Raw genomic sequence first — 14,597 nt, 5'->3', positions numbered from 1 at the left:
GTTTCCACCATAATTCATGAATTATTTTATTGCTCCTCGTGTCATTTTGAAGTGACTGCACATGCACACAATTCCACATACACGCCATAATGAGCAGCAGCGTTGCTGGGATGCACTTTTGCAGCATGGTAACTTTAGTAGTTGATGTGTCCCATTTTAAAATGCTTCTCTCTGTTCTTCTTTGCGAGGCTCAATAATAGTAATAATACATTTCATTTACAAGCGCCTTTCAAAACTCTCAACAATGTATAATTACGACATTTATGTATCCGCAGGCCTAAGAAAAAGCTTTTCCTACAATTGAACATTTTTCAGGATGTTTGAGAGGTTAGAAGTCAATTTCAAGTGCGGGCTCTTTAGTGTAGACATCATTGGGGGGGTTTCAAATCGTAGGGGACATTTAACTGACATTTTACTGTAGATCCTCAACTGCAATTACAATTAGTTCAAAGTACTTTGAAAGGAATTCAGATCTGTTAAAAAATAAAGTGCAAACACTGATGTAAAATCCAGTGGCATTATTTAATTAAGTTTGGAAATCAATACATTTACGAAACGTAATTATATACACCGACTAAAAACAAATAGGAGCTCGACACATCAAGCAGATTTATGTTACAAGATTTCCATTCACATACCCATTAATGATAATAACAGATTCCTGATGTCTTGAAGACAGATCAATCTCCCAGTGCACATTTTGTTCACATGAAGGGGAAAACAAAAATGCAAATGATTAAACACATACATACAGACAGTAAAGCATCATTTACCACGTGTTCCATGGGAAACAAAAAGGCAATGTTTGAAGAAATCATTTCTCATTAAATACCGGAAAGCCTTCCCATAAGGACCAAATGGGATGTCAGAGGCAGGGTTGAAACAGTCAAAGCAACCTAAATCAATGATGCTAATCGTTGCTGTTTTTCCGAAATATGATCCACCTTGATGATATAATTGCAAAAAGCCTCAGTCACAGATGCCAACGGCCATGCTTGAACTCCACTAGGTTGGAAAAGAGAAGAAGGGAAAAACGGCCATTCAGTGTTTGCATTCAGTGCGACGCTAGTGCTCCTCTTTCTCTCGGCCTTTCCTGTCCTTCTCATCTTGCAGGGCTGTGCCGAGCTTCTTGATGAGCACCGACAGCACCTTATCCAGCGGGTCCATCACACCCCTCTGGAGCCATTTGGGAATGGTAGTCCTGGCGTGGTGGAAACCCAGTTTTTGTAAGATGTAGTCCACACCCACTGGGTCGATCTTGCGTCCCGTCCAGGAGATGAGCCTGAAGTCAGCGGAAAATTGCTATTTCTTAGAAAATTTAAATATTCTGTCAAGTCAAGAAAGGACACAAAAAAATATTTCTCTCTGTCTCTCTCTCTCCCCCGCCACTTCTCTCTCTCTCTCTCTCTCTCTCTCTCTCTCTCTCTCTCTCTCTCTCTCTCTCTCTCTCTCTCTCTCTCTCTCTCTCACACTCACTGTCACACACACGCACACACTCTCTCACTCTCTGTCTGTCTATCTGCCTCTCTCTGTCCCCCCCCCCCTCTCTCGCTCTCTCACACTCGCTCTCGCTCTGTCTCTCTCACACTCTCACCCCTCTCTCCTTCCCCCAACCCCCCTCTCCCGGTATTAGGAGATTAATCCCAATTGACCTGAGAGTGGGCTCCAAGTGCCAGGTGTTGCACATGAACTCCCGCCAGTCCACTGTAGTGTAGTTGATGCCGTCGTCTTTGTCCCTGTCGGTGGAGCTGTTGTCATGCACGGCCGTGGGGCTCTTCTGGCCTGGTCGAGCCACAAACATCCGTGGGGCGAAAAGCGCTGAGGGGAAAGTGAAGACCAAAACATGTACAACAGTTGCCTTACACACTCTATAGACCTCATGTTCTCCTCGAACAATTATCTGGAAGTGAAAAGAAAACCTTTTGTATGCAATGAAGCACCATCTATTGTTTTCCTGGATTGTTGCGAACATTCGTTTCAGCTAGAAAATTCACAGATCAACACAGAGGTACGACTTCAATAGTCACAATGTTAACATCGCAATGAATTAATGCATCAATTAACCAAACAAATAATCAATCGATGGGCCGATGAACATAGACCTAAGTATTTAGAACAGAAAAATCTATTCAATGATCAGGTAGATAATGATAGTTGTTGAGAAGGTCAATTGATGGACCTGTTTTACCCCGGCCAAAATTGCCCCAAAAATCCCTATCGGTTGTGAAACCTTTACTCAACAAGGATCACTCTTTACGTGCTTCAGTTAGTGGTTTATTCATGGGTACTGCGAATTGGAACACAAACCTTTCTCTTTCTCTTTGAGGTAGGCAGACACCATGTCATGAAGAAACATGATGAGCTCAGCATCCATGGTCACGCAAATGTGGTCTGTGAACTCTGTCACCACACTGCACTCTACCTTTGGTTTGCTGTTGGACTCTGGGAATACCAAAAAACAAACAAACACAGAACCGCATGTTCATTTCGTCGAAATTTGAATTAAGTCATGACTACAAACAACATACACAGGTGGTCACAGGAAGTGATTGAGGGCTTGAAGCTGTGGAGGCTCTATTCCAGGATTGGGCTTTATCACACTTTGGAAAATATTTTTTGCTCATAGGAATACAAATTAACCCTTTCATGCAATACGTAACCTGTTTACCTGATATGCTGGCCACTGTTATAACCGCATACTTGCCAACATTTGAAATCAGAAAAGCCGAGTAATACAGTAAAGTCTCGTTATATCGATATCGGATATATCGATAGTCCCGGTTATATCGATAGTCCCGGTTATATCGATACTATTTCTATGCACGCACGGAGAAAATTACATGCAAACAGGGTCGGATATATCGATAGTCCCGGTTATATCGATATTTTTTCGGACTCCCTTGAATATCGATATAACGAGACTTTACTGTATGTATATATTATATATCCAATATAATTGGTCAGCCTTGGTGTCCGTCGCGTAAACATGCAGCCCTTGAAACCTCCAATGTGTCTGTGTGTGCGTGAAGCACAATACGCAGGCAATCGGAAGCGAGTTCGGCCGGAAAAAGGCGCGCAATTCAAAATCTAACTTACAGCATATCTGTCCGAACATTTTTCGACATACCCGCAAAAATGTTCGTATGTACCGTAACATTGTAACTTGATAAGCTGGGGGGCGTCTGCATTATCTTTAGCACATCACCATCTGGTGGATGCATAGCGCAACCGCAGTCACTATTGTAGCTTCTGTCCTACGCTTATGATGCAGTGCGCCCTATATATGAAAACAGTATTTGACTAGGCCATTCATTTTCATCTGAAGCGCCTAATAGTATAGAGACATTGTTCAGACTGGGCTACTTGTGTTGAGTGTATTTTTGAAAAGGCATGCCACCTGACAGAGAAGGCTCATTGGGGTCTTGCACATGGATGGATTTGAAGTCCAGTTGCATTCTGGGAAGGGCAAAGATGGTCTCAGTCTCGTGGTTATAGCTGGAGTTGCTGCGGAAGCTACTCAGCAAACTTGAGCTTTTGGCAGCGGTTCCGCTCTCTGGGTTGTTGGCTTCCACGTTCCTTAACAGGTTCAACTCTGAAGTGATTCAAAGAAAGATTCAGGACTCCTCTGAGTTCCAAGTCAAACTTTTCTTTTCATGTGATCTCAACCAGACAGTCTGCTTCAAGAAAGGCTGAAAGTTTCAAGGGTGTATTCATCACTATCATGGTTTGAAAAAAAAAGGTCAAAAGAAATCCTTTGGCAAAATCTGTGCTCCTTTCTTGTTCAATTAATTCAACAGTGGTCATGTTTAGCTCCAGAATAAGATGTTCTTTTATTATTACAAAAATGTAATCAAACTCGATAATAGCTTATTCGGAAAAACAACAACCACAAGTCACCTTCGTTCCTCATGGCAGTGACGTAGTTAAACCATTCTTTAACCGTGGCGACTCCGTGTGGAGGGTTTTCGTGCCGCCGCCGCGTTATCTTAGTAATGGTGGCCATCGGGCTTTCCAGGGCCCCACAGGGTTTGGTCACCATTGTGTTGTGACCGAGATGGAAGTCCAGTGTCTGAACGATGTATGTGGAATCATCCTTGGAGCCTGTGTTAGAAAAGCGATAGTAGTGGCAGGCAGCACTTGCGGCATGTTAAGAGGTTGGTGGAATGAAAACTTTCACTCACCATCCTCCAGTATTTTCTGCGCTTCGGTCCAGAAGGCGATATTGGGCTCTTCGAGGTGGAAGAGAGCCCACGACTTGGATCGGAAGTTGGGGCCATGGAAACAGGCTAGGGTCATATGATTGCCATGGAGGCTCATGGAGCCGCCCAATTGCACGGCATCTTCGGGTAGTGGCATCTGGAAGAGGGATATGTGGCAACCCGCGATGACCTTCAGCACCCCGGGCCAATGACGGTGATGCGCAGCATCCATGTCTGTTATGGCACACAAAAGTGAGATCATCTTGAAGGGAACATTAGTAGATTCCAGCCCTTTTTCGGACGTCCACATTTCCTATTGTGTATGTACCAATGCCCAGTATTTGCCTGATTATCTCAACCCTACTAACCTAATTTATCTTTTGAAAACTTCAAAATGTTACCAAGGGGAAATTGTGTGTGGCTGCAGGTTGCATTCAAAAAAGTAATTGGAACATGTCAACAAATACCAAAGAATACTTGTATTTTCATCTCAACGTGTAACAGTTGGCAGGGGTGAAAGCGTTACTTTTAAAATGTCTTCCAATATCATAAAAAAGTCATGTAATCCAACCACCATACCAGTAGTTACAAAGTTACAAGATAATGTAACTTTGTAACTACTGATTACTTGTGGTTTGCTCCAATACCAAATATGCTTGCAAGGAAAATGGCAGATTAATGATGAAAAAAAGAATAGCCGTTTAAAATATCGACAACTACCGAGATGGTAAGAACATTTCTCCCAGATGCCGGCACTGTGCAAGCGGCCATGTCACGTGGAGAACAAACACAAGAAGCTAAAGGAGTTCTTTGGGTAAAGGACTCCCAAAACTACTCAAGAAAAGGCAAGTTGTAAAAAAAGCAAATCCACAGATTTTGTTAATATTAACTTATTCACTGCCATTCACACATTCATTCGGGAATTGAAAATATGACAGAGCGCCATTCCTGAATTTATTTGGGTTTTCTTTTTCATGCTTCTTTTCCACAAGGGGGCAGGATTTCCTTTTTTCCCCATATGAATGCTTTGTTCCAGCTTCAGATGTGGTTAAAGCACTAGAGAGAGACAAACCAATATGTATGTACTGCATTGTATTTTGGACAGCTGCCCTCATTTTAAACTCATTTTAATCCAGACCCATATAATTTAAGAATTAACATTTTTTAGGACGAAAGAAGAGAGGCTAACTTTTCTAACACTGTATTGAATGTTGATGTAGTCCTAAAACTCAATATTCTGTGGGTCCTGGAATTCGAGTGACAATGACAAAAACCCTGGCACCGGAGTGGACACATTTATGCACATTGCCAGGCAGTGAATAAGTTAATATATCGGTAAGCAGCGCATTATAACACATAAGTACATAAAGTGTGATGGTAATATCATTATCATGGATAAAAATGACAAACGAGGAAAAAAAAGTCTGAAAAAAAAGGCTGGAGTCTGGGGGCCGCAGTGGGGTTTAGGGGCAACGCCACACTGGGGTGCCAGGGGGCGAAGGCCCCCAAATCTCAGCGATTTTAGCACTTAATAACCACAAAAGCATTGATGTCATCATTCAACTATATTTGTGAAAATAAAGTCCTTTGTTTGGTGGGCTACCAGTATGGCAAAATTGTGATATCAGTTTCATTTTTTTGCCATGCTGCAAATATTGCATTTGTTCGTTGTAAAGTTTATGTAAGAGTTTCACCATTTGCCACACTACTGAATGGATTTTCATTTTTCAATATGTATACATCATTATATGATCAATTAAAACATAATGTAGTATCATAGGACCACTTTCCTGATGTGGTCACCCACGTTCATCTTGACGGCTTACTTGTCAATCTCCACGGTCACTGATTATTCCAGCTCTTAGCTTCATCTAAAACAGCACTCTTGTCAATTTCCCTCGCTCGATCTTCATCCTTCTTTTCTAACACTTTCGCCATCGTACACAATGTCGCTTGAGTATTTCACGCTATCTAACTATGTCTCACGCACCAGCTAACTGTCGAGTTACACTACTAAGCTAAGGGGCTTGGGAAAACCGATGGGGAAAGCATGGCAAGGGTGAAACTCAATTTACCGCTAATCCAATAGTGTCATTATACAGCAAAACTCGGTGGTACAGTTGAGTCATCTGCCGCAAACGCGTTTTAATGTCGCAAAACGCAAATATTTACACTACGAGGAGCTCAAGTGCAGTATATGATAGTCGTGCTTGTGCTAGCGCTTAGATTCTAACGTGGAGTCCCCCCTCCCACACACACGCCAACCGAGACTCCGCGGAAGGCGGGCAATTGGAACAACTTGTAAACTGTCATGCTCAAAAAGGTTTTTTTTCTAATTAGACTGTGTTAACCATTATAAAATGATCCCCATGTTGTGACTCTGCAGTCAAGAATGAGTGACTTTGAACAGAGAGTGCGACAGAGACGTTCCTAGGCATTAAGTCAGAAGCAGTTGGTTTATGTCCAGGTGAATGCATTTGGTAAGGTACACGTTGAAGACTGGCTAATCAGTTCTTAGAATACTTCCTTGTAGTACCCGGTGCCTGTGGAAAAAGGAGTAGAGCTGTCCGAATATAAATTGTGGAGTAAAAATGGGGCAAAATAGGTGACAATCGAAGTATATTAATTATAAAATTATTCCGGCCAAAGTCAATACTTTCCGAGTGATTGCTATTGAGAAACTCCATTCAGCAATACAGGCAACATGTGAATCCTTACATAGTTCTGCCGCTCCTTTCTCTGCGTTGACGACCGGGGTTTTCGGAGGCAGGTAGGGACCAGGGCCCCACGTGGAGAGGGCTCGCTTGCTGGTGTCAAATTGTTGAGTGAAAAACTCCTGCAGCTTCATGCCAATCTTGATTAAGTCGGGTGTGGTGGAGCGGGAAATGATCACCTGGAAAATGTCCCACTGCAAGTCCCCGTGGACAAAGATCTCACTGGGTAGAAGGGAGGGAAGCTGTGTTATTAACTTGCCGCAATGTATCTAACTAATCAAGTGCGTTTATTTGCTTTCTTCCACAAATATGTCATACCTTTTCTCAGATATGCTGGAATCCACAGTGCACAGGTTGACTTTCCACTCATCTTGGAGCTGAAGGTCGGCATTGCTAAAAACACCCATCAGGATGCTGGAGCCCATGTAATCAACCCGCGCCTCGGTGGAGCCCATGGTGATCTGTATCTTGTGGCTTGGTTGCTGGTTTGGGTGCTCAGAAATGTGTGCTAGGAAAACAATCACATATTTGTAAATTGTTTTCAATTTCCACGAAAATTGAAAAGAAATTAGGAATACAGTATTTTGTTAAAATATACAGAGAGGTGCAGAGAAATGTAACCGCTCTAAAACCAATTGATGTCAATGGTGGCTGTGGGCTCTACACTTGATTGCAGAGCGTATTTATGAAAACAAATTTATTTTTGCAAATGCTTTTTCAAAAACAGTGGACTACTCCACAGTCTCAGATTGTCACCTGCAGATTGGCATAGTTTTGGATATTTTATATTTGAAGATAGACTAGCAACCACAGGGATGCATCTGGGAAATTAAAAAAGGGGCCAGTTGCCCCCCTTGTGTTTAAAAAGGATGACAAAATCTAAAATTGATCGGCCCGATTTAACTAGTTCGCCGAAGTATAAAAAACTGATTGAAATAAACCAAAATACATTCATTGGAGCATGATATTTCTTAATTGCAAATGAAAAAACATTATTTGACAAAAAATTGTTTCTAATATATCAACAACTTTAATTCAAGTAAAAGAATGTATTCATACATACATACATTTTCTATTTACATTAGTGACTGCACAATCAATCCTGTGCTATTTTGATATTCAACGGCATTACTGTGAAGTCTCCTTGAGAATTTTGAAAGGCAATTAGAAATAGAATGGATTATTATTATTATTATTATTATTATTATTATTATTATTATTATTATTATAGAGAAGACAAAGAGAACAGACTGAGCACAATATTTCTTACTTGTGTCTATTTAAACATTTTTTTTTGCTTTGAGGATTCCCAATGTGCCTCAACAGCTCTGAAATCATTCCCAATATCTACTATATTGGAATCATTAACAGCAGTTTACTGCAACAAATTGTCACGATCCTCCGCAGACTAATTCGATTGTTCCTTAAAAAATGAGAATATGTTCGTGTCACGATCTGATTGGCGACTAACGAGTGGCGCTGTCGGCCCCGCCTGCACCTGCAAAGGTGCTGGTCGTCCCGATGAGTGGCAGACTGCCGCGTTCCTGTTGGCGACCAACGGATAGCGTTGTCGGCCCTGCCTGCAGCCGCGCATGTGTTGGTCGTTCCAATCAGTGGCAGTTAAAAGGACTCCCGGCATGACCATTCGGTGTCAGGTCATTCCATTGTTTGTATGCTGCGCAGGTGTTTTCTGCACCCTGTCAAGTTTGTTTCATTTTGGCAGACTTTTACTCGTGGTTTTCTTTGATACTTTGTATTTTTCTGTTTAGATGATTTTGATGTTTTAGATTTTGTTCCTGCTGACTTTATTTTAATCTTCTTTTCCTTTCGGCTTTTCCCTTCAAGGGGTCGCCACAGCAAATCAGTGTCCTCCATCTTTAGAGGTTTGATCCACATGTTTGTTTTGGCCAAGCTTTTACGTCGGATGCCCTTCCTGACACAACCCTCTGTATTTATCCGGGCTTGGGACCGGCACAAGAAGACATATGGCTCTCTGTGGCTACAGAACAAGCAACTCGCTAGGTAGGTAGTGATGTGTGTTTTTGTTTACTTACAGACCATCTCTAGGGTGTTCACATCTATGTTGCCACCCACGACACCACCCTTGGAATCGAGCTTGGAGCGTCCCAGGCCGACAGACATGCTGATCTCTCGATCGCGGTTGCTACCCACAGATAGTCGGCCTTGGCTCTTCAGACCACTGGTCGTCCAACTGCAGGGAAAACAATTCTTCTGAATAATACACATGTGATCTCGATGAATCATCAAAGCTGCTGAATAAGACACAAGCACTCTCTATGAATCATAAATTTTCATAAATCATAAATTTGAACATTTCCCCATTGTGGGACGATTAAAGGTTTTCTGATTCTTATAAATGCACAGGTTAATGGAAAGAAAAAGGTCACAAACACTTTTGCACCAATCTAATTTCTTTTTCTACATGTATTTTTTCTATATTTTGATGCCTCTTGTTGGCTAAATAGTTTTATGAAACATTCATAAGAAATGAAAGACCAGATAATTATTATATCTTACGTTCAATGTATTTGGTCGTTATTAGAAAATTTGGTTTTAAGAATAATCCAAATAGAACTGTCATCAAATGCAAGACTTAACTATTATGGTACATGGTAATTACATCAATGAATCGGTTACTGGTAACTGCATTGGAATACATTTTAAGCAACTCTTCCAGCCCTGGCATATATGCACACATATAGTCTGAATAAAGAATATAAAGGATAAAAGAGTGTAAAAAACAAGCATAATTTTATGTCGACATAATTCATCGCTACTTCAAAATGTGAAAAGAAACATTAACAGCTTACGTGTTATTTCCCATGACGTTGCTCATGTTCATTTGAACCGTGAGTTGTTTCAAGTTGATGGCAAACACCACCAGTGTCTCCCATGGCGCTCCCTGCTGCCCCGCTGCCTTAACATTTTTGCGAAATGACGGAGTGGAGGTTTTTGTCACTGAATCTGGATGAGAATGTAAAAAGATAAGCAAGGTCACTTGAGGATAAAATTATGTTCATATTGTTGTGGTGGTTTGGTCAAAGGTTATTCTCTATGCTAGACAGTGTTCCAATGCATATTTGAGAACAGTGATGTGCAGTCAGGGGAGGCCGTGCCTCACCTGTCATCATGGAAATATCAAATGAAAAAATAAATTAAACAGTTATATTTATTTAGTGATTTGTACTTTAAAGTTTTTTTTTCTATTTAACTTCACCATTTTTTGATTTTTTTTCAAAATTGCTGAATTTTCACATTACCGTTCAAATACTAAGTAGAGACGAGCGGTGAGGCAGCAGCCGGCTGAGCCTCACCATGAATTGTGCAATTACTATGCTAACTGTGCTGACTTGCTCTGCAGTGAGACCGCATTGCTGTCCCTCTGCATACCGCTATTAAAGTGTTCAAACACTTTTAGTAGATGAACTAAATTTCTACAGTTTAGCTGGTGTATATAATGTACAGTAACTGTACATAATAAACACTGTACAACAGTGTTAATTTTATTTTTATCAAAACTGTGTGCATAGGTGAGGCACACAATTCTCCCGCCTCATGACAGGGGGCGCTGGTGATTAGAGATTCTTCTTGCGACTCCTCGGCTACAGATTAATAGAATTAGTGACAGCAAGCTACAGTAAACAGTTAGCAAGTTAAGTGCAACCATCCAGTCATGTTTTCATGTTGCTTGGCCTTATTTTCAGAATGGAGGATTACATATCTAAATTGACAGAATTTTCTAAACTGGACTTTCAATCAAAGCAGGAGATAATAATTAAGCAACACCGGACTGTATAGCTCACAAACGGTGAGGGATGGATGTAAATCTCCTGGACAGCATCTCAGCTTTTTGGCCCAGAAGGATCTCATTGAAACTATTCCTGTGGCGACAAAGTTGCTCCAGCTCGTGCTCACCGTTCAAGCTACTACAGCATCAGTGGAGCGGTCATTCTCAGCACAAAAGACTGAAAACATACAGTCGGAACAGGACTGATCAAGACGACTTTCTTCACTGGCAGTGATCTCCATTGAAACTTAAAACTGAAGAAAGTTAAGGAAGGTTTCTACAAAGAAGTTATCGATGCCTTTCTTCAGGAGGAGCAGCGCATGGACTTCATTTATAAGTAAATGTAACATGATAATAACGTTTTTTTAAAGCTACTCTGTGGAATTCATATGTTTGTAAATCTGACTGTGATGACGTCAGTGCCTCACCAGCCATGAACCTCACCAGCCATGAACCTCACCGCACGTCACTGTTTGAGAATCATTACTTGTGAGTCTATTGAATCGCAGACCTATTCTCCATTAAATTCTGAATTAAAAAAAATACTGTATTGGCCCAAATATATACTGATCCGCTCTTTTTCAAGATTATACCAATACTGTATATTTGAGAGAAAGCACGTTTTGCCCCATTCAAATCTTAATGTGTGAACATTTAAATATGTAAACTAAAGTGTAGCCACATCCATAAATGAATGGCCCTGGTTTTGCAAATGTAAATAAACCTATCTATTGTGACTGGCTTCTATACATTTTAGGGCAGTGGTACTTCATCTTGTTGGAGGCATCGAACCCTACCAATTTCATATGCTCATTCACCGAACCCTTCTTTCAATGACTGTGCCCACTAACTGCAGACGAGATTGAGGGGTGGACCTCTGCGGCCAAGGATCCACCGAACCCCTGAGACTGACTCACCGAACCCAGTTTAAGAACCACTGTTTTAGAGTTATTTCCAATATATTATTTGTTTTCAAATATTTAAATCCTCCTTACTTCTCAGAGCTCATCCACCCCGAAACGCCTTCCCGACACCTCAGGTCTGCTGACCAGAGATTAATTAATAGATGTGCCAAAACCTAAACGGAGGCTCAGAGGGAATCGAGCCTTTTCCGTTACCGGTCCCACTCTCTGGAATGACCTGCCACTGAACATTCGGCAAACACTCGCTGCACATCTTTAAAATCCGTCTCAAAACTCACTTCTACTCTTTGGCATTCGACTCAGCATGATTCCGACTCGATCGTGGTTTTACTCCCTGATGCTTTCTACTATCTTTGTCACTGCTTTATTTCCTGTATATGTTAGCTGTCCATGTTAAGCACTTTCTTATAGCTTCAGCTGTTGTTAAAGTGCCATATAAAACAATATGTATTGTACTGTAAAACAACAAAATTGCAATAACTGCATTAAACATCAAAATGAAGTCCAAAAAGTTCTTGGAAGGGGCCGTTTTGAGGACCATGGAAAGCTCTTCTCTGACTTTGAACTCTCCATCCCCGTACATTACGCTCTGTGACACCATATTTCACAGCCGATTTGCAATTGTTTGAAGACTATGACTAATTTCTCACTATCATCTTGAAGTTTACATCACTTCTCCTATCTGACGGTTAATCTGGACGATTTTTGAACCACTTCTCTCCAGATTGTTGCTACGTTTCTCCATTTTCTGTTATCTCTTCTATTATTTTGTCTTTTTTTCTTGCTGCTATTTTTCTTCTTCTTCTTCATGATTTTATTCTTCGCAACAGGGGTTCGCTTTGGCCCGGGGAGTCAAGTTTGCTATTCCCTTTCATGATATATGTCCCCATCTAGCATCCTGAATGGGTATAACGTCTAGACCCCGAATAAAAGACAACCTTTTCAGTCTTATTTCAAAGCAAAAAAAAAAAACACTATTCTATTTGGCCAATATGGTAAAATTTCATGCGTGTTGCATCTTTGGGGAGCACAGACTAAAAAATAATGCTTTATGATACACTTTATGTACTCAAAGTCCTTTTGAGTTTCACTGTGTGAGACCACCTCCTCTTGGTGCAGATGAATCCGACACACTTCTGATTCGTCCGGGTGCAGGGGACCTCAGATGGCCAAGGCCTGGGGACATGTGGCTTCCTGTGGTGTGCTCAGAGAAAACATTGGGGGACTGTGGCATGTGTGTCCCGCTGCTGCCGTCCCAGGTCCTCCAGTAGGCTTTACGGCTGGACTCGGGAGACAAATGCTGAGTCATGTTTTCAGACGAGTCAGGGGTGGCAGGGCCAGAGGCTGAATGAAACAAGGTCAAGATGTGCAGATTTGGTAATGTGGTAAATAACAATGTGGAACAAGAAGTTGTGTGAAGTCAGGATAGGATACACAATACTTCCATACCTATTTAAAGTTCTTCACTTCACCGATTTTATGCTTTTTGGAGAATTGCCAAAATAGCCCCAAAATTATCTTATACTTTTATTTAATAAATTCCTGATATTCCAACATAGAGAAATATCACGGTAAAACATGACTATAATATTGCATGTCCTCTGCACGGTTAACTGCGTTAAGTATCTTGACATATTTTCTTTGCTCTTGTTGTGTAACTTCAGAAAGTCTCAAATTAAATATTTATATGTTCCCAGTAATTACAATACATTAAATCAGGTATGAAACAATCCTCTTTCATAAAGTTGACAATTAAGTGTGACATAAATACAATAAGAACAATGGCCTATCCCAGCTGTCTTTGGGCAGTAAAGGGGGGACACCCTGAACTGGTTGCCATATTTAATACACATGTAACGGAGTTGTACACTTAGGTTATTAAATTATGAAGGAAGTGACGCAACGGCGCACAGTTTGGCACTATGTCCCGCCCATAGTTTCCAGAACAATCTCGAGGAGATTCAGGGTGAGTCGCAATTTTCTGTTGGTCTTGATTAACGCGCATTTTCATGACAATATCTTATTTTGTTTCCCCTTTTTTACTGTCTAGTGTTATCTAATTAGTTCCCTTATTCATTCGAGTCCAGATTACTTTTTGTGTCATTATTTACTTCACGTTTTGTCGAGTGGAACTTAGCTTCATAGTGCTTTTCTATTGCGCAGTTAATCACAAGACGAAACCCATGCGACTTCACCCATCCCTTCTGCCATACTGTGTTGCAGGTAATAATTGTTTCATTTCGTTTTTATTGAACAATATTTAGTTTCTTGTGTCGTGTTTCATTTGCCCGTGAGTGTCCGTGGCTGGTTGAACTGTGCGCCAGCCATTACAAGCGCACCGCGTGTTCTGCCGAGTCTCCGCCCATGATGCGTTCAGGGACATCTTGTAAATAACAGTGAACTTGTGTTGTATTCTCTTTTTCTGTAAATAACCACTATACGATCACACGTTGTTAATTCTGTTTTGTTATCTAGAATGTTTTGCATTTGAGAACAATCTCGAGGAGATTCAGGTTAATCACAAGACGAAACCCATGCGACTTCACCCATCCCTTCTGCCATACTGTGTTGCAGAAATAAAAGAAATAAAAAGACACATCCACGCGTCTCGTCTTCATTAATACAGCAGCATCGTGGAGATGAAGACAGTCACTGTTGTGACACCCGTCACATTGGTGCCGTGACCCGGATCACAAGTGACTCTCCACTTCGGACCGGAACCGCGATGCTGCACAATGAAGACGCTGTGCAGTCCCATCACTCGGTGGACGGTGTGTCGACCCCCGTTTTGAAAATACATGTAGTGTGTTTTTTTTTCATGTACGTGTTTTTGTGTGTTAAGGCTAAGAATGAGCTCCTTACATGTAACAAGTAGCACACCTTTGAATGAGTGTGTTGGTAGAGGTAGAGGCTTCCCAACCGTGTAACAGTTGTATAGTGCAATCCAGAGTGG

The 14,597-nt window shown here is 41.3% G+C and overlaps 1 protein-coding gene across 1 annotated transcript in view; it reads right to left on the bottom strand.

Moving 5' to 3' along the window:
- Positions 1-503: 503 nt before the first annotated feature.
- The window catches only part of bltp1 (bridge-like lipid transfer protein family member 1), a 125,408-nt gene continuing 111,314 nt past the window's right edge, over positions 504-14,597 (bottom strand). The window contains exons 81-91 of the mRNA XM_089005233.1: positions 12,749-12,988; positions 9,745-9,898; positions 8,968-9,125; positions 7,232-7,421; positions 6,918-7,135; positions 4,182-4,433; positions 3,898-4,101; positions 3,398-3,592; positions 2,308-2,442; positions 1,653-1,818; positions 504-1,282 (exon numbers count right to left, since the gene is read on the bottom strand). Coding sequence (XP_088861359.1) covers positions 1,066-1,282; positions 1,653-1,818; positions 2,308-2,442; positions 3,398-3,592; positions 3,898-4,101; positions 4,182-4,433; positions 6,918-7,135; positions 7,232-7,421; positions 8,968-9,125; positions 9,745-9,898; positions 12,749-12,988 — 2,129 coding nt within the window. The 3' untranslated portion in view covers positions 504-1,065. The remainder of the gene's footprint in view (positions 1,283-1,652; positions 1,819-2,307; positions 2,443-3,397; positions 3,593-3,897; positions 4,102-4,181; positions 4,434-6,917; positions 7,136-7,231; positions 7,422-8,967; positions 9,126-9,744; positions 9,899-12,748; positions 12,989-14,597) is intronic.

Source organism: Hippocampus bargibanti, linkage group LG09 (genome assembly GCF_051943395.1).
Source record: "Hippocampus bargibanti isolate YZ-2025 linkage group LG09, ASM5194339v1, whole genome shotgun sequence".
Lineage (NCBI taxonomy): Eukaryota > Metazoa > Chordata > Actinopteri > Syngnathiformes > Syngnathidae > Hippocampus > Hippocampus bargibanti.
Note: the sequence above shows the minus strand (reverse complement) of the source record. Positions and strands in the feature narration are given on the sequence as shown.